We start from the raw sequence: 26480 nt of genomic DNA on the forward strand, positions 1-26480 counted from the left end.
GTAAGATAAATTAAGGGTGCAATACAAGCTAAATAGTTATAAAAAGCTCTCAGTAAGGTGTTAAGTTTTGTAGGTTATATAGGTATAAAATATTTTGTAAACAAATGTTTAGAACAAACTTCAGGTCTAAAGTTTAGAAATATAACGTAATAATGAAGTAAACCATCGAAATTCGTAAATTTCAACATGAAGTTGTTGAAATTTTTTTTTTCTCGTATCTTTAAGTAAAACACATAAATTATTAGAAATTTGTCCTTCTAACATTTAATTTTGTGAACAGAGCAGGCTATTTTTTTATTGGTACCAAATAAAAATTACTATAATAAACGATTAATTAAAATTTAGTATTTAAAACTTATAATTGCTTATACTTTTGTGTTTCATTACTTGAAAAAAATTGCTTTTATAATATTATTATTATTATAAAGTAAACAAATTTAAACTTTAATATTTTATTTGTTGGTTTGCGAAAGACCAACAGTCGAAAAAAATTAACACATTAAAAAAATATACTTATAAATTTCTAAAAATCCGAAATTAAACTTACTCTAACTTTGGGAAAAAACAAAAATTATACCTAGTTATTTACATAAATTTAGTTCTATTTTCCGTAGATTAAACACAAAATTTATAAAAAAAAACTCTATTAACATTTAAAACAAACAAGTTTACATGAAGTTGTGATGATTTTCTAAATAGTATTTACTAATTTACAAACTCAAGCCAACTGAAAAAATACTTAAAACCTTCTTCACTACCAACTTTAACAAATCGAACAAAACCATTCAGAATAAAAAAAGAAGAATCAATATAAAAATTATGAGTTGAGAGTAACTCTGGTGTCCGCAGACTGCAGCACTTGCTCAATACTCCACCTAACGGTATGTTCGAACGAGCCGCTGTCCTCTTTCAATTTCGTCATTTCTTCGAGCGAAAACATCTCGTCAATGTTAGGAAGAAGATGCTCATACTCGCCTGAAATATATTTTGCTTGATTTTAATTTATTCAATTTGTTTTCATTGGAAAAAAAAAAGATAAATTTTATTTAAGGAGCATTTTGACTTTTTATTTCGCAAAACCACAATGTAAACTGACTTAAGGAAGCAGAGATGAGTTTGAGAAGTTTAAAAAACAAAGTGTGCTCATACGAGGTGAAATAGTCTTCGCTGATTGGCTCGTTCCACGTGTCACGTGACAAGCACTCGCACCAAATTTGCACCTTCAGTTGCTCGCCGTCGTCCTACAGAACAAAATATTGTTATAAGTAAACAGGTTGCAAACGTCTTATAACTTTTATTAATATTTTAACAAGTTCAGAATATATTTTAAATAAGCATTTCAGCGTAGAATGAGGATGTGTAATATAAATCTGTACAAGTATCTATAAATCTATTGTAACTGCTCAGTAACCCGCACACGATTCCGGCCCGATCAAATCCGAGAACCGCTTACCGAAAAAGGGTAAGGGGTACAGTGGTAGTAAAGAAAAAAAAGAAAACAATTGGGTGGAAATTATTAGTACACCATGATTATCAAATAAAAGGTTAGTTAAAGAACATTTTTTAATAAATTTCATAATTTAAACTCATAAAATGCACATATTTCATTATTTCAAAGCTACCAATATGTTTCTTTTAATACGTTCCTCATTATTTAGAAGTTTTTACAGTTTAACTAAATAGTTTATCTACCTGTAAGTATTTATTTTAATAGTTAGTCTTTAAACATTTCCTGATTTCTCAAACTATTTTTTTCATCATTTTAATAACATTTCAATATATATACCAAATTTATTTATCAATAGATTTTTGCAATTATTAAGTAGGCATTCAATCTGAGTTTCGACTTCACTTTTTCATAGAAGTTTAAACCAAAAAGTTTTTAAAACATATTATGTAAATTTATAACAGATGCTTACATCTAATAGTTACCAATTTACTCTTAATAAATATACATGTTTATAATGTTTCGAGACCATGTTTTAGATTAAAACTTTGGTTATTCTTTTTCAATAAATATTTCTATTAATAAAATTTGTGTTTTCCAATTAAAATAAGTGTATTGAACAATTTCAAATGGAGGTTGCATTAAAAGTGACTTTCGAATTATTTTAAAAATTATACACATTAGATTAAAATAAGTATAAACAAGTTATTAATACAAAAAAAGTCAATTGTAAACAAACCTCGTTTTCTGTGAATTTAACTAGTTCCAGCGCTTTCATAAAGTCTATTTCAGTAGCGTTGTGATTCTCTTTACCGATATAAACCTAAAAAACATCAAGAGCATGTTTTATATAAAATTTAAACTAACACTGACGACAAATTCAGAGTGTACGAGTAAAAAATCAACTAATTTTTTAGAGCTTTAATGTTTTGAATTTGTATTTTTTTAAGTTTAAGTTAATTTCAAGTATAAAATTTTGTTAAAACTAGTCTAATGAAGTGTATTAACGTGATTACTAATATATTTCATATTTATACATTTAAAACAAATGTTTGACCATTTAAAGTTGAAAAAAGTTAAGAATTCATGTCCCCATTTCGGGATAGACATTTAAATTCAGTTCTAAAAGTTATTAGTTGATATAAAACACTTATAATATTTTTAAATTAAATACTACACTACCAATAATAAATATAATTTTGTTCACTGATCGAATATGCTTATACCCTTAAACTACTTTTGAGTATTAGTCTATTGCTTTTAATTTATTTAAAAAGTTTTTCAGCTTTTAAATATTTACTATTGGAACTGTAACATATCAAATCCGGTTTTAACATTCTAAAATGCTGTGTATTGTGCAGGTATTAAACTCAGGTTAAACTACATATAATTTAACAATTTTTGATAACAAACTAAAATACACTTACTTGTATAAGTTTTTCAGCTGGAATGACTGGCATATCGTCATTTGTGTTAAGTCCGTGGCACTCAACTAATTCTAGTGGTAATGATTCTTGATACCTCAGTAATGCTTGGTCTTCATTAATTTCTGAAAATGCAAATCACTTATAACTTATCAACATAAGATGGCAATTTGTTAGTTAAAAAAATCCGGCTATTCAACCAAAATCATTTTTTATCTATATTCATAACATATACTCTGGGTTATTTAGTTGTTGTATTTTAAAAGTTTCGTACCTTTTAAAAAAGATTATGTCTTAGGTTTTTAAACAAAAAAACATTTAAAAATCTATAAAAATATTTTATTTAATTTTAATGAGACATTGTTAAAAAAAATGTAGTTAACAATTTGGAATGATTTATAGCTTCATTTTAATTTAAATTAAGATTTAATATAATTAAATAGCAATTTCGTTAAGTCACAAAATTAAATGGTTAATTTCAAAGCATATATTTAAAAATATCAAAATATGTTAAAATTTTTTATCAATTTAATTTTTTAATAAATTTAAAATCAAATGAATTTTTTAATAAATTTGGAATCAAGTGAATTTTTTAATAAATACACAGTAATACATTAAATCAAACGAAGTAAAAACATTAAAACATTTTTTTTAAACATTTAAAAATTTATTGAAGAAAATAATAAATCAAGCAGCACAACACCACCTCTAAATTAAACAAAGATAAATAAATGTTATAAGTTTTTTCTGCAAAATAGAAGTATATATTAAATGAAAAATAAAATACAAGATTACTGATTGCTTAAGTTAGACAAAATTAAGCTTTTTAAATAGTTGTTAGAAACTGTCTTTGAAGTGATTCGTAATAATTAAATATTCCAGTTCGCTTAAAAACTTAGAATTCTTAAAAAAGTATATTTGTTTATAAATCAAACTTGTGCAGAAGTCTTCATCGACATCAGAACCCCATACATTTCCGAGTTTACTCAAACTGAGAAAGTTCTGCTTTTTTTTCACACTAGATTCTTCACAGTCAGCCAGCTGACGTAGTGTAACTGAAGCTTCGTTCAACTTACCTTTTTGAATTTATAAGGTTTAAAAAGTATTTTTTTTTACTTGTTCATAAGACTTTTTTTATTATACTGTACATTAGCATAAACACCAGAAAAATAAAACAAAAGTTTAAAAAAATGCTTCTAGCCAGAGAAATCAATTACTTTTAGAACAACTTAAAATTGACATTTACCTACTTTAAAAAGAAATACTGTAAACATAAACAACATTTACTTATATACCAAAAAAAAGCTCAACTTTCGTTTTATTATTTATTTTAAATACTGAAATCCCAAAACTATAAGTTGTTTAAACTTAAGTTATAAAACAGAGTGCAAAACTACTTTTCCGACAAGAAAAACTTCTACACTTTGCTTTTTCAAAGTAATATTAACAGGGTTGCCACTCGTTTTTTCCAAATTTTTTCCAGGTTTTCCAAATTTCTTCCAGGTTTTTAAAAGTAAACATTTTTGGGTCTAATTTTAGTAAACTATAAACTTTTAGTAGACTATTTTTAGTCTAATTTCTATAAAAGAAACTGTGTTAAATAGTACAAAAACATTTAAAAGATGCTGTGAAGTTACTTTAAATATGTTTTTTAATAAAAATATTTTTTGATGATGACAAAAAAATCTTATCTATATGATAGATTTTTTGTGTCAAGTTGAAATTTTAGTACTGAAAATGTTAAAATTGTTAAAAATTCCAGGTTTTTTGATCAAAATTCCAGTTTTTTTTCAAAATTTCTCAAATTCCAGGTTTTTCCAGGTTATTTTTGCCTAAATTGTCGAATTCCAGGTTTTTCAAGGTTTTTCCAGGTAAAGTGGCAACCCTGTATTAAACACTTGTAAATCAGTAGCACATCCGCCTACCTTGCCTTGCTTCGTGCATCCACAGCAGTTGGGGATGCTGCTGCAAGTACGAGGTCAGTTCTTTCTCCACGAACCGGCACTGCTCGATGATTTCTTCAGACTGAATCAGTTCGCTGCTCTGCGACAAGCTGAGCAGTGCGCTGTAGTCGCGCTTCGCAACGAAATACTCGAAAGTGCACACTCCGAGCCGCTGATAATATAAGTTTTTTAAATGTTCAAAACTTGTATTTTTACGTAAACTTTTCATCGATCAATTTATTTTAGCCAATTAATACAGTTACTTAAGATAAGTAAAAGAAAGTTCTATGTAATTGTGCGACAGTTTAAACATTGAAAATACAACATCAAAATTAGCTAGATGAAGCATTTTAATTTTAAAAACGACTTATTTTGTTGACTCTGCAAAAGAATTATTAAAAGTGAATGACATATATTTCTTTGTGTTAAACAATCAATAGAGTTCTGTAAAAAAGTATTGAAAAAAAAAAAAATAATAGAAGGTAAAGAAGATGAATATGTAAGTTTACTAAAATATTGTCGTAGTTATTATAGATTATTAAATAATAGTAGAAACAAAATAGTTTTTTACTATTTTTATCCAACTTAAAATATAACATTATATTGTACAGGAATATTCTAAGTAATGTTTATTGATTTACTCAATTTTACAACGTAGGTGATTAGCATATATTGAATCTACTACAAGTTATTATTCTACAATAATTAGGCTTATATTTTAGTAAAAAACACCTATTCATCTTTTTTATCTTATATTCTTTTTTTTTGCAGTACTTATTTTTTACAGAACTACGCGTTAATTGATTAACACAAAAAAGCATATGTCACTTAAATAAAAAAAAGTACTGTGCAAACTGTTGTTACTAATGTATATTCCAACCAACTTGTATTGTTAGGTTCTAACAGACTATTAGCTAGTAGTTTCAAATAAAAGTGAATTAACCTTTTGTACAAACTTAAAATGTAAAAGCCTAACGCAATTAAAAAAATACTAACAAATACAAATTTTAAATCTAATTTTAGCTTTTTTATCTATAGAATTACAAATTATCTTGAAACACTACCTGATCTCTGTACTTTAAGATGAGCGACTTTAGGTGGTTGATTTTATCTAATTTTACACAAGCTTCAACTAAAAGTTGGAAATCTTCATACTTTTCAGCAAGCTTCACTACAAGTTCTGTTTGGTTCACTTCCACTGTTGAAATATATTTAGATCGTAAAACATACAAATATGCTGGTATGAAATACAAACAAAATATAGATAGTTCACTTTATAGGCTAAAACGTCGTTTTCGATGAGTATTCTTTAACGAAAATTTAAAATATTAAAAAAATAAGAATTAAGACAAATTCTGAAGCGATTTCAAGGAGTGGTTAAAAGGACTAAGTGTATATAATTTGTTCAGAAAATATTTTTTAGTAAAAAAATTACTAATAGCAATATACCAAAATAAATAGTTTTTGGTAATTTTCGTATTATAAACTTGAAGTGAAATAAAAAAGCTATAACTTGTGCTATAGGTTTATTATTAGTTTTTTCAAGCTTTTATACATTTTTTAACAATTAAAACATGAGTTATGTTTAAAAAAAATCTTTAAGTCAGCATTTGTACTTATATAAAAAGAGTTCCACATTTGAATGACTTAAAAAACCAACTCAAGGGGCTCAGCAGCTGGCTTCTGTCGCTTTCCATTGAATTTCTGACGTGCTGGTTGTCTTCGTTCCACTTCACCTGCGTCGCGTAATCAACCATGACGATGTCGATCAGGTTGGTCACGTGATCCATGAGCAGGGTGCGGTCGTGCGTGTCCTGACAGTCGGCCAGAACCCGGTCCAGCATCAGCTTATGCTGTGGTCATGCACTTGTTTAGATTTCACATAAAATATTGAAGCAGCATATTTCATTTAAAGCAAAATAGGAAAAAAATAGAATTGTTTTTTTTGAATAAATGTTTAAATAGTTTTTGTAGTCAAATATGAAAACTAATATTAATAATATCTTATATAGATTTTGAACAGACGTACTTGTTCGAGTGCAAACTTTCTAATGCTGTTATCTTTGGTACCTACAGTCCACGGCTTGACGTCCAGCTTCAATCCTTTATTGAAACCGCACAAACCATCGTGCTCTTGGCGACTTCTAATGGCGGTTGCTACTATTTCCTAAAAAAAAAAAACATTCTTTTAACTACAGAAATCGAACAAAATTAAACAAAATTTTCACCAACCTCGAAAACGACGCAAGTGCAGATGGCGGTGTTGAATCTTTCCTGCGCGGTCGATCGCCTGTCCAGCATGGCCACCTGCTCCTGCATGAGGAACTTGAACACGTCTTCGACGCGGCTCACCTGCCGGTAGAACAAGTCCTTGAGCGTCACGCTGCCCAGCTTGTTGTGGCACCCCCGCTCCAACAGCACTTTCTTGATCGACGCATCGAGGACGTCTGAAAACAATAGAAACTATAATGTTTGTCAACCTCGTTGAGTTAAATGTTTAGGAAGCAAATACACAGCTTGATTACTTTTAATAATGGTTTAAGTTTTACGACTTTAAAATGCTTTTTTTTTATTTTAACAATACAAAATATGATCAGATCGTTAAAAAAGCACAAACTAGAGCAAGCGGAATGCTTTTTGTAGAGAGCGATCGCGGAAGTGAGTTTTTCTTCGTGTTCGAGCAGCTTCAACTTGCTGATGATCGTTTTCCTTCCCACGTTGTACATCGACAACTTGTCCCACAAACCACACTGAAATTATTGCAAGATTAAAAACCATTTTTAAACATGCATTGTTTATATTTAATACAAATTATCTTTTTTTTTTTGCGGAATTTGATAAGACACTAAAATAACCATACAAGCATAAATTAGCTTAAAATAAAAATAGCTTGTTTTAGAAGAAAACTGATGGATTTACTTTGTTAAGAAACGCAATGAACATGCTGTGCGCTTTCTGCTTGTCTTGAATTTGATTTATTAGGATGAGAGTTCTGTTTGATTGGGTGGACAGGTAGTTTGTTTGCTCCAAAACATCTGTTTTTATCATTAACAATAGTTACTAATGGAGTGCAGAACATTAAAAATTGAATTGATACTGTATTAGTGACACATGTAATGTGGACACTTTCAGTAGGTCAGTCTTTTATTTTGAAAATAACTTTAAATAATTATTATCTTTCTCATTATTTATCTATCAAGAACTCAATTAATACTTTTTATTAAATCTACAGTATTCCACTGTGAAAACAGACATTTAAATACAACCACTGTAAATACAGGATATGTGTAGATTAAAACTAAAGTGAAAAATTGTAAATTGAATGAAGAGCATTATATAAAATGTTAACAAATATATAAATAGTTTTGCTATTTAAATTGTATGAGTTTTGAGCACTAAATTTATTGAGGTTGTCTTTTATAGAAAATTGAGTTTTAAGAATTAAAAACTTTGTTTCGTTTTATGTCTTGTGTAAAGTTAAATTTTTCATAACATATGGGATTCTAAAATATTTTAATATACTCAAAACATACTTTTGCACTTTTTTATATGCTTTTTACTTTATGTAAAATACAGTTAGTAAACATGCTTATTGTAGTTAATAAACGTCTCTATTTTTTGTATTAAACATATTTTTATGAATAAAAATCACACACTTTCATGTGTTAAAAATAATGCACTTAAAAAACTAGAGACGTTTATAAACTTCAATAAATATGTCAGTCAAGTAAAGATTTTTATTTAGCACTTTGTTTAGAAAATCTTCGAAATATATTAAATTAAAAAACTAATGGATGGTTTAGTTGTATATTCATAATTATCTTAAACTTCATTTAATAATTATTAACAATTAATGTATATCAAGGTTAGTAAAATAAATTTAAATGGTTACATGACAATTCAAATTCCGACAATATAAATTCTTAATAAAAATTTAAAAAGACCATATCTTAAAACGTGATATATATTTGAAAAATAAAAACGCATGTAGGTCTTAAAGATATCTATAGGCCATTTTATTAACTTTAAGTTAAATAATTTTTGAGATATTGAAAATTTACCATATTTTAAAAATTTTTTAGCTGTATCTCAAAAAATTTCTAAATTTTTGCACAAAATAAAAACAGCTTGTATATTTTAATTAGATCTACAACCACTTTTTTATTTTTGCAAAATACGTAGCACTTTTTGAATTATGGCCCCTTAAACATTTTTTAAGAATTTGAATTGTCGGAATGTGAATTGTTCAAATTTGGATAGTCGTGCACCCAACTTAAGTATATAGATGTACATTGTACAATCATTTTTAAAATGTTTTGCAAGAACTGTTATTTAAACTTCATTAATTTTATTTGTTTGTGAAATATAATAATAAAAACTAAATATACTTAAGAGATACATTTCATACGCAGTTTTTAAGTACAAACTTTAAAGAATTTATGATAAATTAAAAGTAAAATACTACTACAACTAAAAAAAATACTTAAAACTTATATTTTGTTTAAAAATCCTCTTTTAATAAATTTTTGAATAATTCTATTACAGTTTAACTTTGAAAAATTATTTAACTGCGGCAAACAAATAAATATAAACTTGGCACTTCATTGTCAAGAAGTACGAAAATACAATTTACCAAGGTATTTATCAATTAAAGTATACTAATACTACAAACCACTGGGTAAAGAATCTGTCCATCTAGGGTCGTTGACGGGAAATTCATCAATGATCTGAGTACTGACTTCAATCACAGTCCGGTCCATATTTGAAACGTCACCACCTGATTGTTCAAACATGTCGGATATGACTTTTTCAGCATGCTCCTAAAAAACAACTTTAAAATTTACCAAAGTTTTATCATATAACTGAGAAAAGGTTATAAAAATATCTAACTTCAAATGGATTTAAAGCTTAGTTACCTTTAAAAAACACTTATATAATAAAATTTACTTTAGAATAGTATTGAAATCTAGTTTTTAATTAATTTTTGAAGAAATTCTCTTTTTAAATTTCTATAATTCATAATTTCTATAAAACTATAATTCATTTAAAGGTAGAAATATTAAATTGGTGATTAAAAATTAACATTGGTTTAAAAATATTTTGTATCATCTGAATGTCATATTGTATATCGAAAAAAAAAAATTAAAATATTAATTTTTCCATAAAGTACAGTAACCTTAACTACTGATATACTTTTTTCAATTAGTTTAGTATTATGTACTGTTTGGAACTTTAGAAACGTTTTACTAGATTCTGAAACGAGATTGAATCAAATCAACATACGTTATTGTGACGACAGAAATGTAAGAAGGCCGCTTGGAGGCGCAATTTCTCCTCACTGCTGTTCTCCATATTTTCCAGCTGAGCCTCGATATCCCGACTCGACTGCTTCATCGGGGACATTGGATTATCCAGAGTCTTGTTAAAAGTAAAGGGTTAGATGATAAAATTGTTATTTTTTCTTTTATATAAAAATTAACTACAAACTTTTTAAATAGAACCTAGAAAAGTAGATTGTCATAAACTACATTTAAACAAAATCTTGATATCAAATAAAATTTCTTTGCAATTTTATTCTAAATTTACTATATTATATAGTAGTATACTATAAAAAGGGTTGCCACTCGTTTTTTCAAAAATTTTTTGAGATTTTCCAAATTTCTTCTAGGTTTTTAAAAGTACACATTTATGGGTCTATTTTTTAGTTTAAAGTTAAGTTTAAGGTAAGAAACTGTTTTAAATAGTTTAAAAACATTGAAAAGATACTGTAAAGCTACTTTTAGATATGTTTTTTAATAAAAAAAATTTTTGATGATGACAAAGTTTTTTTATTTATATGATAGATTTTTTGAGTCAAATTGAAATTTCACTACTGAAAATGTGAAAATTGTTAAAATTCCAGGTTTTTCCAGGATTCCAGGTTAAGTGGCAACCCTGTATAAACAGCCTTGAAACAGTGTTTTTTCGAACAAAATTATAATTGCAAACAAATATTCTAAAAAATGAAAAACCAGGTTAGCAGAAGTGTTCAAAAGGACGCTTTCTTCAACAGATTGCGGCAAGAGTGTGGTGGAAGACGTGTTGTTCAGCAGCATTCCACTCAGTTTGGTCAGTATCAGGTACCTTCCGTCTCTCGACCCCATGCCAATTACTTTATCTGGTGGTTAATGTATCTTGGCTAATCATAAATCTTGGTTGAAATACTACGAGTAAAATAAAATCTATATTCAAAACTTGATTATTGTTTAATTCGAATACAGAAACGACACGTGGCTGTAGTTTTAGTAACAAAAAATGCTTATAATTAATAACTAAGTTTTATCGTTGTAAGAAGCTATACTTTTAGAATTATTAAGTAATTGCTTAACGAGTTAAAATAACTTATTCGTTTAGAGAGGGTAGCACAACAAAACAACTTTTAGTAATTTATACTTCTTTTCGGAAAAATTTCAAATGCCTAAGTTATAACTTTAATTAAACTTGAGCCTAAACTTTTGCTGTACAGTTTAAATAAAAAATTAAAAAATAATTTAGTGAAATTTTAAAATTACCTTAAGAAAAGGAACTAAAAGAAGCACAGCTTTGGTAGTGAAATAAACAATAGAAAAAAATAAAATTCTATTTTCTTATATCATTTAAACTTTTCGATTTGTTTAAGTATAACGCTGTAACTGTATTTAACAGTATTTATGAAATACAACTGTTATGAGTAAATAACTAATCAATTTATTAAAACTATGTCAACCTTATGTTTAAATAGGTTTTTACAACCAGTATTGTATAGAAAATTTGTTTTAAAAAAATAAAAAAACTTTATGGAACCTCCGGATGTTATTTCGAAATCTTCTTCATTTTCAGTTATTTTAAGCAGATTTTTGAAAATAATTCTGTCCTGCTTAAGTAGAGCAATTTCAGAGAGAATTCTGCTGTCTGGGTCTTCAACAACCAGCTGGATCGAAAGCTCATTATCGAGTGAAGATTCCTGTATAAAATCATATATAAAAAACATTATTTTGCATGTTAAATGGAAATTAACTAAAAAATACAGAATATAATAAACTTACTAGAACATTTAACAAATTTACAACTTTTGTTTCCAATTTCTACTGACTAAATTAGGTATGGTTTTAATTACAGGGTTGCCACTGGTTTTTTAGAAATTTCTTCAAGGTTTTCTAAATATCTTCCAGATTTTTGAAAGTACATGTTTTTGAGTCTATTTTTAGATTAAGGTTTTTTTAAAGTTAAGTCAAAAGGTTAAAAACTGACTTAAGTAGTATAACAACATTTAAAAGATACTGAAAAGTTACTTTGAATGTGATTTTTAATAAAAGAATTTTTGATGATGACCATTTTTTTAATCTATATGAGAGACTTTTCGTGTCAAATAAAATTTTTACTACTTAACATATATAAATTGTATGACTCCAGGTTTTTTAGTACTTTTTTTTTCAATATTCCAGGTTTTTTTCTTTCAATTTCTCAAGTTACAGATTTTTCCAGGCTTTTTTAGCCTAAATTAACAAATTCAAGGTTTTTCTAGGATTCCAGGTTTTGTGGTAACCCTGTAATTAAGTAGTAACAAAACTTAGTTATCTAGTTTTGCATATATAACTCTACATACAACAGCTGAATAGAAAAAAATATATAAAGAAGTTCAAACTTACGTTGTAAACAGATGAGTAATCAAACGGAACTACGGTGGGGTCGCTGTTGAAATCGTCCAGCTTGCAAACGAAATAGTTGATGTCGTTTCCTTCGGCCTCCTCCTCAGCGGTTGCGAGCAGCAGCAGCATTTTGTCTTGACGCGTCGCAAACTTCACGTCCAACGGAGCGACCTGCAAACCATACATTTTGAAACAAAGACATTTATCAATATTCGTAATTTAAAATTTATCATAACTTAAGGGCATAGGGGAGGTCCAATATATATTTTTTTACATAAACTAAATTGGCTCTTATTTTAAAGTTTAGAGTATTTACTAAAAGAATATTTTTATAAAACAAAAAAAAAGTTCAATTAACTTTTGAGATATAACAAGTTTTGTAAAAAAATTCCGATACAATCGCATGGAATGAAAAATTTTCAAGGCTGATTTTCACGGAATTTTGAAAAATCTATCTCCTCATTCATTTTTAACGCAATTTAATTCAAATTTTTAGGAAATGTACTATTCAATACTATAAACAACTTTTAGAAAGCGGATTTTAAAAAACCATTAAAAAAATTTGATCAAAACAAAAAAACATTTTATTTTTGATTATTATTTTTATTTTTTTAGAAAAACTAATAAATTTGTTTCCTACAAGTTGTTTAAAATTTATTTAAGATTACTCTGAAAAAGTTGTTTGCTCAAAAACCGTAGGAGAAGATAGATTTTTAGTGAAATAGTCTATTTTTGCACTTTTAGTTTGCGCCTCCTATAAAAAACCTATTAAACACTCTAACTTTAAGCGTTTATATGTCAAAAGTTACTTTAAATTTTAATAAGTGGTAAAAAGTAACAAGTAGCTTATCTAATTATGTAGCAAATTAGACTAAATTTGAAAAAAAGTGTTTTACCCCCATGCCCTTAAATAAAAATACTATTTTGAAAGCTTCTCAACAGTTTACTTTTTAAATACAAAAAAAAAATTCTTAGTTATCAGTAATTTCATAATAGTTATACACTTAAGTGACAATAGTATTTATAAAACTTCTTAACAGTTTAAGTTCATACCCAGTTGCAGTTTTTCACTTGATCGTCTTTTATTGACTCAACGGAAAGTTCCTGTATGTCCTTCACAAACGGCTGTCCGGTGCTGCGAAAAACGACGGTCCATCTCTGCAGTGAGTTGCTAGTGAGGAGCAGCAGCTTGAATGTGGAAGTGTCTTTCACTTGCCTCACCGCAGCTTCCACTAACTGTTACAAAGTAGTTAAGTTAAGGACAAAAAATCTTTATCATAGTTAGAATTTTATAATATAATTTGATAAAAATAAAGAAAATAATATTGTTTAAAATAATGTTGAGCTAGAATTATTTTTATGAGCTTTTTTCAAATGTTTGAAAGATCTTTTAGCAGCTTTTTGTTTTCGTTTTTTTGCATAACTTTTTCATTTGCAACAATTCTAGATTATATTTCACTTTTTAAACAGAAACCTGTTTAGGTTATTTCTAAACTGATAATATCAAATGTATACTAATTGTATTAGTTTGTACAAATTTGTAACTGTAATCTACTTCACTTTGTTCTTTGCAGAGTTTAAACTTTTTAAACCTAAAGAAAAGTTCTAATTTATTGCATCCTGAGTTAATGAGTAAAATATAAGAAAAATAAGTTTTTGTGGCGGAATTTATTTACGTAGTAATTTTGTGTCTAATGAAATTATCCAAATTACTAAAAGCATGACTGGCAGTAAGTTCTTGTAAGCTGTACATGGTTGCTTATTATAATTGTAAAAAAAGAAAATGCTAAAAATGTTAGTGAAACAAATATAAAAACTATAAAAACAAAGTTTTCAAACACATGCAATTGCAGCGTATGCAAATAAATGTGTTATGTTTAAATAGCAGCATAACTATTGTTACCTTTGTTTTCAGGAAGGTTAACTCAAACTCCTTTCATAAATTGATGTTATAGACCAGGGTTCCCAAAAAGGGTAAAGTGGGCCCCTTGTAGGCCATAAGCAGAAAAGGGGTCACAGAAAGGCCTTGATGTCATAATTTGAAACCTACATTAGATATTTTGGAGTTGATGATGAAAAGAAAAAAAGGTCCTAGACGTTTTCAATGGTAGTTTTATTGAGAAAACATGTTGGAAGGGGGCCATAGCTTTTCCACTTCTTAAAAAGGAGCCTTTTGAAAAAAAGTTTGGGAAACCCTGTTCTAAACTATTAGTAGCTTATAACATGTTTTAATTCTTGGTCAAACTAAAACTTAATATGTAAAGCTCTAAAAGAATAAATAAGCAGAAAAGTAAATGGCAGAAACTGAAATAAACCCAGAAAGCTACTAAAAAACATTACTTAGTGAATGAACTCAGTTCTATTTAAAAATATAACCTAAAGTTAGCAAATATTATTGAATTAACCAGAATTTTCGAAAAACTTTAGAAATTAGTTAAAGTCTATCTTAATTTCAAACTAAAGTTCAAACAGTGTGATAATACTTTGTCAAGGTAAAAAAAAACTATTAATCTTTTTTCTGTCAAATTAATGTAAACATGAAAACGCTTGGTGTGTATGTAAACACATTATCAGGAACATTGAACTGAACAATACTTTTAATTTACTAAACAAATTAAATTTTTGATAAAAAGTGTCTTTAATCAAAAAATAAATTCAAGCGTTTGCTAACAAAGATCCTAGCGAAACAAGTTCACCGGAATATTTAACAATAACAATTTAAACAGTATTTATTCTTTAACACGTGTAAGTGTAATAAAGAAAGAGTACTTTTTTAAAATTATCTCTAAATTTAAAACTCTTAGAGTATGAAATCATTTCAAAAACTTACCGACATATTTTAGGATTAAACAACCATCTAAAAAAAATTACTAAGAAGAAGAAAGTGTTTAAAAAGAAATCTTTATTTTTATTACTAGTCTTTTACTTATTCTTGAAAGCAAACAAAAATTACAATATTTGCATAAAAAGTCTTACTATAATTTTTTATTTTTTACCTTATAGAATATATATGCCAAAATAAAATTAAAATTTTCACAATCAGGTTGCTTTTATTCAATATATCTTATCACAATTTTAGTTAATTAAGCAAATAATACAAAACTAACGTGAGAGTCGTTGGCTTCGTTTGAAGCAAAGAAATATGACGACATCCTCCTACTGATTCCAGACAACATTCCTTGAGATGATCCGTAAAGCTGGCTTGTCGTGAGACTTCCCTGTAAAAATAAACAGCTAGTAAAAGTTTCAGCTATGTTTTACTGTTAGGTCATTGTTATTTCTTGTTTTAGCGAAAAAAGGTAAGGTTTTCTCAAAAAAGTAATAAAAAGTTCAAACTTAACTATTTCAATCAACTAATCTGTTTAAATTATAAAAAAAAAGTCTAGATTGAAAAGTTGTTAATTACTCGGAAATTTAAAAGATAAATACTTACTTTGATTTTAATATAAGTTATATTTACAGCCTTAGAAAAATGGGAAACTTTTCCAGTAGGCAGAGATATTTAAGTAACATTTTGGTATTATACATTAGATTTACTAGAAAAAGTTTTTCGCGAACCAGACATAACTTTAATAAGTCCTCGCCAGCCAAAGTTGTAAAAAAATAAACACTTTAGCAAGTTTTAATAAAATAAACATTTAATAAGTACAACATACTAAACATTAAAATTAAGAGAACCTTACAAAAATGTCTTATAAGGAATATTAATATTTTTTACACAAAAAATTTTTTCAGCTTAATGTTACAGACCAGAGAATTCAGCCTGGCTGGTTTTACATTGCTTAATTTAAATAAAGCTTACATTTTCATTATTCACGTGGAAGACTTTCTTGTTTGATGTGAACACCAAAAACCCGAACTCCTGCAAAATAATTGTGTAAAAGTTTACCTATTTTTTAATTACTTTAGTTAATTTCTTACTAAGATAAAATATTAGACATTAGTTATAGTCAATTAACATTAAGATTAAACAAAAAAATTCTAACGGACTTTGTAAGTCAGAAAAACCATTAAAAAAAGAGTTCTAAAATTATAGTATATGAAATCTAAAATCTTTTTCATAAGTACTCTCAATATCCAAAAACTATAATACTCTAACTTTAGTTTAAAGCTAGTTTAATTTCAACATTAGTAAAACATTGTTTTATAACTAACATAGGTAAGTAAAAATACTTTACTTATCAAATTAATAAGCAATTGAAAATTATAATACATTAATAATGAGGTTGAGATATTTTTATACATATTTTTGTCTTAGATCAAAATTCATTAACTGTCAATTTGTTTTATTTTTTAACCTATAAGCATAAGCAATATTGAATATAACTAGAACAAGTAAAACTAAGTTTTGTCAACTTGCTATGGACACACTAATAAGTTCTGTTTTAATTTTTTTAAACCTGAAAGGATCTTAACTAGAAAACAGTACTAATATCAAAAGGTTTTTAATATAATTCGCAGAAAAAAACAATGGCTAACTCAGCATAATAAACTAGAAAGTTAGTATTAGTATTTTTTTAAGTATCTATCAAAGCAAATAACAGGCTTGAAATTGTAAATGAAGCAAAACAAATATAATTAGCCTATAGTATTTTATAAAAAAAGGGTACACGACTATTCAAATTCGAACACTTCAAACTCTAAAAATAAATTAAAACGGTCAAAACAAAAAAAGTAATGTATATTTGTCAAATATAAAAATTACATGTGTAGGTCCTATTAATATATAAAAGCCGTTTTTTTTGCAAAACATTAAATATTTTTTGAGCCACGGCTTAAATAAAGTAAAAACCGTAGTTATTTTTAGTAGTTTTAAAATATCTTGTAATTATTTAAGATTTTGTAAAAAATAAAAAGTGGCTTGTAGATTCTAATAAGATTTACATATGTTTTTTTTTCGAATTTTTATTATTTTTTGAGATACAGTCTTTTAAATATTTTTTTAAGAATTTGAATTGTCGAAATTTGAGTTGTCCGAATTTTAATTGTCATGTATCCATGAAAAAAAACTGTAAGTTTATTGCCTAACCTACGGTGCAATAAACCAGATTATCTTTTTAATATGAAAACGTAATTGAGAAATTTAAATAATAAAACAAGATTTTTATTCTTAGTTTAACAGTGTGTGTAGTCAATATGTATTAACTAGTTTCTTGCGTACAACAGCACTACTTCTTAAATCAGTGGTTTTCACGTTGTACACTTGTGTACAGTAATGTGCATAAAAATTACTTCTTTGTGACAGAAAATTAGTAAGCTGAAAATTATTCATTAAATGACATTTATTGTGTATTTTCAATTTAGAAAAAGATGATTATAACATATACTGAGAGTTGTTAAACGTTGTTTATATATTGAAAACCTGTAGACAAAAAATTCGGGCAACAAATTAAAATCTTTGTATTCTAGTGTGCACAGAACTTACTTACATTAATTCACTGTACATAGCTAATGAAAAAGTTGAAGACCACATCCTTAAATAAAAGTTAGTTCTTTTAAATGACTTTTAAACTAAAATTTACACGTCCATATTTTTATTTTTATTATATTCAAAAGACCATAAGGCGTCCACCTTATTTTTTACAGAATGGTTTTTTCCTGTTATAACCGATTAACATTATTAAAAGTAAGTTTTGAGATTTAAGCTATTATCAAAGTTGGTGAGTTCACTAGCTTCCTTGTGAAAGGCGTAAACACAAATGGCGAAAAATACTGCTTCACTAATAATCTATAGTCTTTTTCGCTTTTTTTACTACCAGTACATTACTAATAATTCAATAAATGTACTAAAAACATATTTTTATAAAAGAGTGCATACTTTTTATGAAAATCTACTCTTTTTATCTTTTTATAGTTTTTTATTAATTTTTTATTCAAAAGCTATAAATTTTTATAACTGTTATAGGAATGCTCCCCGAAAACTTAATGCACTTAGCTCAAAAAAAAAGTGATAGATTTTAAGTGACTTATTTAATTTCTAGAAAAAATGACTATAAAAAGTTGATTTCATATATTTGTATCAGAACTTTTTAGAAAAACGTATACAAAAAACCTTAACTATTCGAAAATTATCTTCAATTTTTTCTTTGAAATTACTAAAAAAAATACTTCTTGTAACATATATTTGTTTTTTTAATATATTCTGAAAGTATTCAAACCAAAAATACTTTTAGTACTAAATTATTTGACTGTAACGTATTTAATGAAATTTAACAAACACGTGGACTATTTTGGAATACACTCGACAGTATCTAAATTTTCTTTGTAAATATTTTGCTTTTATTAATCGAAAATTAGTCAAAACAAATTTTAGTCATTAATTATCTATACTTTTTATAAGAGACAAAATATTGTTGGGATAGATAAATATTACACAAAGTTTTTGGGCTAACAACAGAATGTTATATATCTAAGATTACTTCTATAATAATAAAAATCTTATTAATACAATTTTTAAACCATTAAATAAGCAATTTGCGATATGGTCACTTCCAATTTATTTATCTTACATAAAAAATAAATTAGCTAGATTTTTAACAACATTAGTTGAACGAAAATTTAATAAATATTGATTAAAAATAATCGATGCAAAAGCATAGTCTCAACAAATAATATGTTTAAAATTAAATATTAGTCTCTATTTTACTTAAAATATTCTTCTATTTTTTTGAATAAAAAACTTTAACATATAATCTGGTTGAAAGTTTACCAAAATAATAAAAACATACAGTAAGGCTACTCTTACCTACAAAATTTAAAAATGTTATAACTATAGCAATTGGAAACATCATTAAAAAAACACTGTATTTAAATACATACTACAATAAGTGTGGTTAAAAAAATAAACCTATTACAAAGTAAAAAAAAAACCTTTTAGGCTTTCTAAAATTTTTCCAGGTTTTACTTTCTAGTTTTTTTAACCTAAATTGTCAACTTCTAGGTTTTTTTAATACTCCAGGTTTTTTGGCAACCCTGATTAAAGTATTTTGACTAAAAAAAGTTAAGTTCAACTATAGATATTGGTAAAACTAAAAACTTAATTATCTAAACAAAAGTTAAACAAATGAACTTTTATGAACAACTAATATTTGTACTTACTATTTTAATATTTAGTTATTTTTGATAGTTAATTCCAAGTTTTAATATACTTTAAACTAGCAAAAATAATTTATTAAAATTAAATTATCTTTTTCTATATAAATAATCTTAATATTCCTTTGTGCATATAGATTTTTTATCTTCATTTTAGGCTTTCAATGAAGCTAGGCAGACACTGATTTAGTACTTAATACTTTGTAACCTAACCAACTGTTGACAGCGATTTAAAAATAAACAAAAAAAGTGTTTTTTTAACGTTTCGGAAATTAGTTGTAGTTTAATAATAAAATATATTATATAAAATATTTTATAATTTTTTTTTTTTTCAAAAAGTATAATTTTTTTTTGGTGGAGTTTATCAAATAGTAATAATAGACTTATTTAATAAATTTAAGAAAGTTGTTTACAAAATCGAGAAAAAGATAGACCGAAGTAAAAGAGTTGAATTTTTTTTTTCACCACCTTTTTGATACCGTTTTCCATAAGAAAGCTATTGAAATTACAAACATTTACAGTTTATACCTCAAAAGTTACTTTTTATTTGAGATTAATCATAAACATTATTTATTATAAATTTAAAAATATATTTTTATTAGTATGTTAATCTTTTAACTAAGATTTAAAAATTTTTTAAATGTATAATTCTGTTTTATTAGAAATACTTTTCAAAAAGCTTTAATTTAGTTTTATTAAATTCTGCTTGAAGTATGACATTTTCAGTTGCAAATATTATATTTATTTTAGTAAAACTTCAAATTACGTAAAAAAAATACATGATTATACTAGGTAAACTAAAAGCTTTTTTTTATGCAAAAACCAAAACAAAAGCATTAGTAAGGTAACATGAGTGAGTTTTTTTCAAAGTGTTATTTTTTAAATACAAAACTAAATTAAGTTACCAGTTGTTTTGGGAACCGCTCATTTCCAACCCGCCCACAATTCCGACCCCATCGAATCCGAGAACCGTTTAAGGGGTTGCAGAAATAAAAAGTAAAAATAAATAAATAGGTGGGAATTGTGTGTGGGTGGGAATTTTGCGAGTGGGAATTGTAAGTAAACCAGTTGCTTTTTAGTTGTTTAAATTTAAAAGTTTTCTTTTGGATATGAGCTAATAAAGTTAGAGAGTTCAAGAGGTTCCTAATGGAAGGCAAGAATAGAGTATTTCACTAAAAATCTATCTCTTACAGTTTTTGAGAACTTATTTTAAATCTTTTTTAGACTAACCTTATGTAAATTTTAACAACTTGAGGAAATATATTCGATTTTTTTATACTAAAGTCATACATTTTTTTAAATTCACTTCCTACAAGTTGTTTGTAATATTGAAAAGAATATTTTCTAAAAACTTAAAGTAAATGCTCTAAAAATGAAGAAGGAGATATGTTTAAAGTTTGTTTTTTTTTAGATAAAACTTAAAAAAAAATTATACCATAGGTTTGTATTGGAAACTTTTTACTAAACCGGTTTTATCTCAAAAGTTAATTAAAATTTTATTTATTCTATAAAAAATATCTTTAAGTATATACTTTAAGTTTTCAAATAAAAACCAATGTTAATTTATATAATAAAAAATGTTGGACCTCTCTATGGTCTTAGTATTTTAATAGATGATTATGAAACATATTTTAGAAATAATGATTTTAATTATTCGGAATACCTACCAACAATGGGCCCAAATCGTGTTTAACCAGAAATCGGGAATGAATTTTCTTATAAAATTATTACTTTTAAATATTTACAAATATTTATTATTATTGTAGTCTAAGGTTGTATCTATTGTATTTTCAAAACTAAGTGAAAAAATTCCTAATAAAACAAATTTATCGGACTTAAAGTAGTAGCTCTTATAGAATGCTTTTGCTCTACGCACTTTTAATATTGAAAATATGTTTGTTTTATTTATAAAAATAAGGCAAATTAAACTCAAATCTTATTTTATTTCGTTTTTTAACAGCTTGTAGATATTTAGTAGATACGAAGTAGAACAAAGTTTTAACAAGGAATTCTAAAGGGTGTTTTTGAAAAATACGTCAGCTAAATCTTTCTAGAATGCTTCCTTTTTATTAAAAAACTGCGTACTTAAAAAAATGTTTTGTTAGTTTTATTTTAATCTACTAAATCTGAGGATTTTAGAAATATATACATATATATGTCCCACTCATGCCAGAAATCTGTTATATAACTAAGTTCAATAGAATGTCTATAAAAATAAGTGAAAAAAATACCTTCCTTTTTTTAACAAAAAAAATAAATTAATTAAATTTAACCTTTTTTTAATAAAATATTCTTTAAAATATACTCATGGTTGCCACTGATCAAGCTGAGAAAAATTTCCTGACTTTTCCTGACTTTTTACCAAAATTTTCCTAACTTTTATAATTCAAACTCTTAAATTAAACTTATTCTAAAATACATAATCTAACACTTGAAACTATATAAAGCTTTCAATCTAATTTTAAGAACAGGTTAAAAACAACAGTTTTTTGCTAAATTCTATCATCAGACTTCCAGTACATCACTTAAACCATCTGTGTATGATTGATGTTTGTTATATACAGCTCTATCAGCAAAATACTTGTATTATTACCTTATAAACACAGCTTGTCTGAAAAAAGACACAATTTTTTAGCATTTCCTAGCATAAATGTATCTAGATAAACAAACGACATTTAAGGAACTTTTACAATTAAAACCTTGAATTAACTTTCACAACAAATTTTTACAGTTGAAACCTTAAAACAATAAAGAAAACAATTTTTTAGAATTTCCTAGCATTAATGTATCTAAATAAACGAAACGACATATAAGGAACTTTCAAAACTAAAACCTTAAATCAATAAGGAACTTTCACAACTCAAACCTTAAAACAATAACGAATTTTTACAGTTAAAACATTAAAACAATAAAGAACTTAATCAAATACTGTTTTTTTAAATGTATGTACTAAAATTTATTTTCTCCGTTTTTTTATTAGCATTTCAACCTCTTCATCCAATGAAGATATAGCTTCCTTCATCTGGTCTGCATTCCGCTTCAGTATACACATTAATTTGTTACATAAAATACTAAACTAACTGCTTAGTTATAAAGAACTCAATTATTTACTTAAACAAAAAACACTTTGATTCTAAAATTATGCAAGATAAACTTTTGTGTTTATATCACAGTTTCACTATGGAACTGTCCTTGCTACAGATCATCAATACTAAAAAACTTACAAAATCTGCTTGTTCAAGTAGGGTACTTGTTCATTATGTTAATAGAAAACTTTAGCAGTTTTATAAAGGATATTTTACTAATTTATACCAGATGAAGAAGGCATGGAAATAAAATTAAATGTTTTTGTAAATTTCTAGGAAAATTTTGGAATTTTTTTCTGACTTTAATAGACTTTTAATTAGTTTTTAACATTTGAAGGCTTTGGAAAACATGGAATTTTGTAAATTGAAACTGACAAAATCTGACTTGTTTTTAAATTTTATCAAATTTCCTGACTTTTCTGACTTTTTTCAAAACCCCCCATTTTTTCCTGACTTTTCCTGACTTTTGTATTTTTTTTAATTTTTCCTGACTTTTCCTGTTTTCCTGACCGAGTGGCAACCCTGTATACTTCTTAAACACTGAAAAAAGTAATTAAATATTTTGATATAAAAAACCGTTTATAATAGTTTTTTGTTAACTGTTAGCTTTTTTTCAGAGACATCAAACCTTGAACTAATCAAAAACCCTTTAAATCGCAATCTTCAAACTGGCGTAATTTTTGTTATAGATGAATTTTTTTAGTTTAGCTTGAAGCGCTAAATGCGCTAGAATCTTGACTTTCTACCTAAAAGTTTTAAAAAGGCAATTAAACTTGTTTTGCTTTTTCCAGTTGTGGGCCCACTGTGCTACGTAAAAAGTTAATAAAATTGCTCTAAATTGCAAGACTTTTAAGTGTGTATTTTTACCATTTGTTATATAAAACTACTATAGCTAGTATACAAAGTGTAGTTACTTAATGTATATATCTAAGGCTACTAACATTATATTATGTTTTTAAATAAATATAAATACTGTATATTAAGTCATAGGGAGAAAAACATAATTTTATAGCTTGGTACATTTAGTACATTTTCTACTATATAATAAGTTGCTATTACCATTTTCTGAAACTAACAGAGTGACTTCTGAGTTAAGCTGAGTCAAAGTCAGAAACTCAATGGGTTTCTTTATAAAGATGCAAACTAAAATAGTTTAAAAAGACAATATATCTTAACCTACTGTTTTTAAACAATTCTTTTAATATTTTTGTCTAATCTTCATAAACTAGTAAACAATTTGTTGTAGTTTCTTTTAACTTTTAACAAATTACCTTAATTTGATTTTTTTTTATTATATTTATTTACAATTCTTAGAAGTAACTGTTTACTCTAAAAAGTGCAAAAACATTCCTAAATATTTTAGGTTCTTAGCTTAAAAACTTTATAGGTGATTTAATTTTGAATAATTGTTTAATATCTATTAAAATCAACTCTGAAATCTTTTTTTAATTAAAAAAAATTGTAGAACACTTTAAATAAAGTACTATACTTCAAGTAAATTTATTTAGGTATTTTGTTTAAAAAGTATGTCATAATTTATACCTAATTTATTCAAATAAGTGTCATAGTAATTTCCGTAAAACATGTTTTAGCCATTTCTTACATATGTCCTTCATCAGATAAATTTATATTTTGAATAGTATATAAACAAATATCATTCAAAGGAAATATTGTCTAAAATGAATCAAATTAAAAAAATTATATAATAAATAAAAATTAATTAATAACTACTTTGAAAACAAAACATATGTTTTACTTACTTTAGAAACTTATAGAAAAACAGTTTAATAAAAACAACTAAAACTAACTTTGTAATAACTTAAATTAGGAAAACCAGTACTTACTTCAACTTCTAAAACTTTTTCACAACATTCATTGATGCCTATATCGATACTAGCAGATACTTTTACCGCATTTGTAAACAAGCTGTCGTGGTAAGAGATTTGTCCTGTTTGACTAACTACTATCAAAGAGACTTTTTGAGAATTGAACTTATTTGAAACGCAGATCAAATCGGAGTGACAGTCGGAAAATGGAATACACACTTCTTTACTTTTGGAATTCTGACAAAATTTATAATATTTTCAACTTTAACCTTTTTTTTTCTAATCTTTATTAATCAAAAAAAAAAGTTTATTCAGAATAACTATATCAAAAATACATTAACTTTTATTTTACTTCGAGTTAAAACTTTTTACTAACTTTGAACATAGGAAAAGACTTATGATTCCACACAAACAAAGATTTGTCTTTAATAGCCCAAGACCAACCATTTGAAGACAGCTCTGCACTAATAGTGGAAGAATCTATAAAAAAATGCATATAAAACCTATTTTCTAACTGTAATATATTTAGAAACTAACAGTTTTTTTAATGCTTCAAAACAAATATTCATATAAAAGCATAATTAATATATACTTGTATATTATTGTTATTTTTCTTTAAATATTGTGTAAAAAAACTGTTTAAAAAAATGTTAAAATACCGTTATTAAACAGTAATAATGTTTAAGTTTAAAAACAAATGATTACAAGTACATAAGTTATGTTTTCTCAAAAAAACAAAAAATTGAAACAAAAAAAATACAAAACTTTAATACTGTGTCGTCATATATATAAAATTGAAATTAATTCGCATAAGATAATCTTAACCAAACTCTTTACTGGTGCATCAAATATACACTTCAGTTTTAATACTTGACTCTTCTTCAAACTAAGTTAACAGTTGCCAATATGATTTATGAAAGTAATAAAAATTTTATTTTGGTCAAAAAAGATTTATAAATTTTCTCATAATTATTAAAAAAACAACATTTAAACAACTTTTTAAATGAACTTAGAACTTAAGCAGCATAAGTAATGTTGAAATATATAATTAAAACTATTATTTACTTTTTTTTTTTCAAAGTTTGAAAAAACAACAGTAAAAAACTTGCAGAACAGAAAACATTTAACATTATTACTACATTTGTTTACTTTGACAAGAATCTAAATCAAGAGTGGGTAACTTTTTAAGTTGGCAGACTAGATATATCAGGCTTTTAAAGAAAACAGCCATTTTTAGATTAATTATATTAAAAAAAAATATTTTTTGTCAAACCACTTACTTATAACATAAATATGAAATTCGTATTAAAGCTTACCCCACATTAAACATAAGTAATATTTGTAAATTTAAAAAAGAAGTTTTATTTTTATGTATCTGTTATGTACAAGTTTTGTAACTGTATAGGTGAACAGGTTGAAAGAAAAAAAATGTTTGTCAGTCCGGAACTAAACACCATATGTTACCCACCTCTGATTTTAAAAAAATTAAAACTATTAAGAGTTTGTTATTACATGATTTTTAAAAAACATTTTAACCAGGTAATACCCCAGAGTTCAAACAAAAACTATTGCTATAAAGAATTTATTACAGTAGCTTGAATTATACCTTCGGTCAGTGAAACAAATTCTTTAACTCTGACAGGTAAAATGGGAAAACTAGATTGAAATTTGTGTTTGCAGTTGGAAAACAAATTGCTTGAGTTTGGAGAAGATGGTAAGTCACTGAAAGACTGGTTTTTCTTGTTATTCGGGGTTGACCTAGTAATATAAAACGAACTTAATTAGTAATTTTATTAATTAAAATTGAAAAATACTACATACTAAAATAACATTGGTTAATGTTTTATTTTTTAAACTTCTATTAGAAAAAAAAAAGTATTATTAGGAATTCAAACAAAAAACAACTGCTGAAACAAACCTTGCTAAGACACTTCTCCTGAGAGATTTATGAGGTGTTATTTGCTGGGTTGGCCTTCGTGGTGAGAACATTTTAAG

At 26.0% G+C, this 26480-nt stretch overlaps 1 protein-coding gene across 1 annotated transcript; it reads right to left on the reverse strand.

Annotated features, from left to right (window-relative positions):
- Positions 1–528: 528 nt before the first annotated feature.
- Positions 529–26480, reverse strand: LOC145834447 (nuclear pore complex protein Nup133-like). Its single transcript, XM_082941880.1, has 24 exons — positions 26404–26480; positions 26092–26243; positions 24862–24965; positions 24504–24722; positions 16284–16343; positions 15589–15699; positions 13535–13717; positions 12482–12652; positions 11637–11796; positions 10826–10971; positions 10098–10232; positions 9487–9634; positions 7734–7849; positions 7432–7564; positions 7047–7261; positions 6844–6981; positions 6475–6667; positions 5879–6012; positions 4797–4986; positions 3807–3947; positions 2875–2996; positions 2187–2270; positions 1097–1241; positions 529–975 (listed from the first exon to the last, which is right to left on the reverse strand). Exons 1-24 carry the CDS (start codon positions 26472–26474, stop codon positions 818–820), a joined length of 3429 nt encoding a protein of 1142 aa, XP_082798006.1. The 5' UTR covers positions 26475–26480; the 3' UTR covers positions 529–817.

Source organism: Thalia democratica, chromosome 4, assembly GCF_965202585.1.
Source record: "Thalia democratica chromosome 4, ktThaDemo2.hap1.1, whole genome shotgun sequence".
In the NCBI taxonomy this organism is placed as follows: Eukaryota; Metazoa; Chordata; class Thaliacea; order Salpida; family Salpidae; genus Thalia; species Thalia democratica.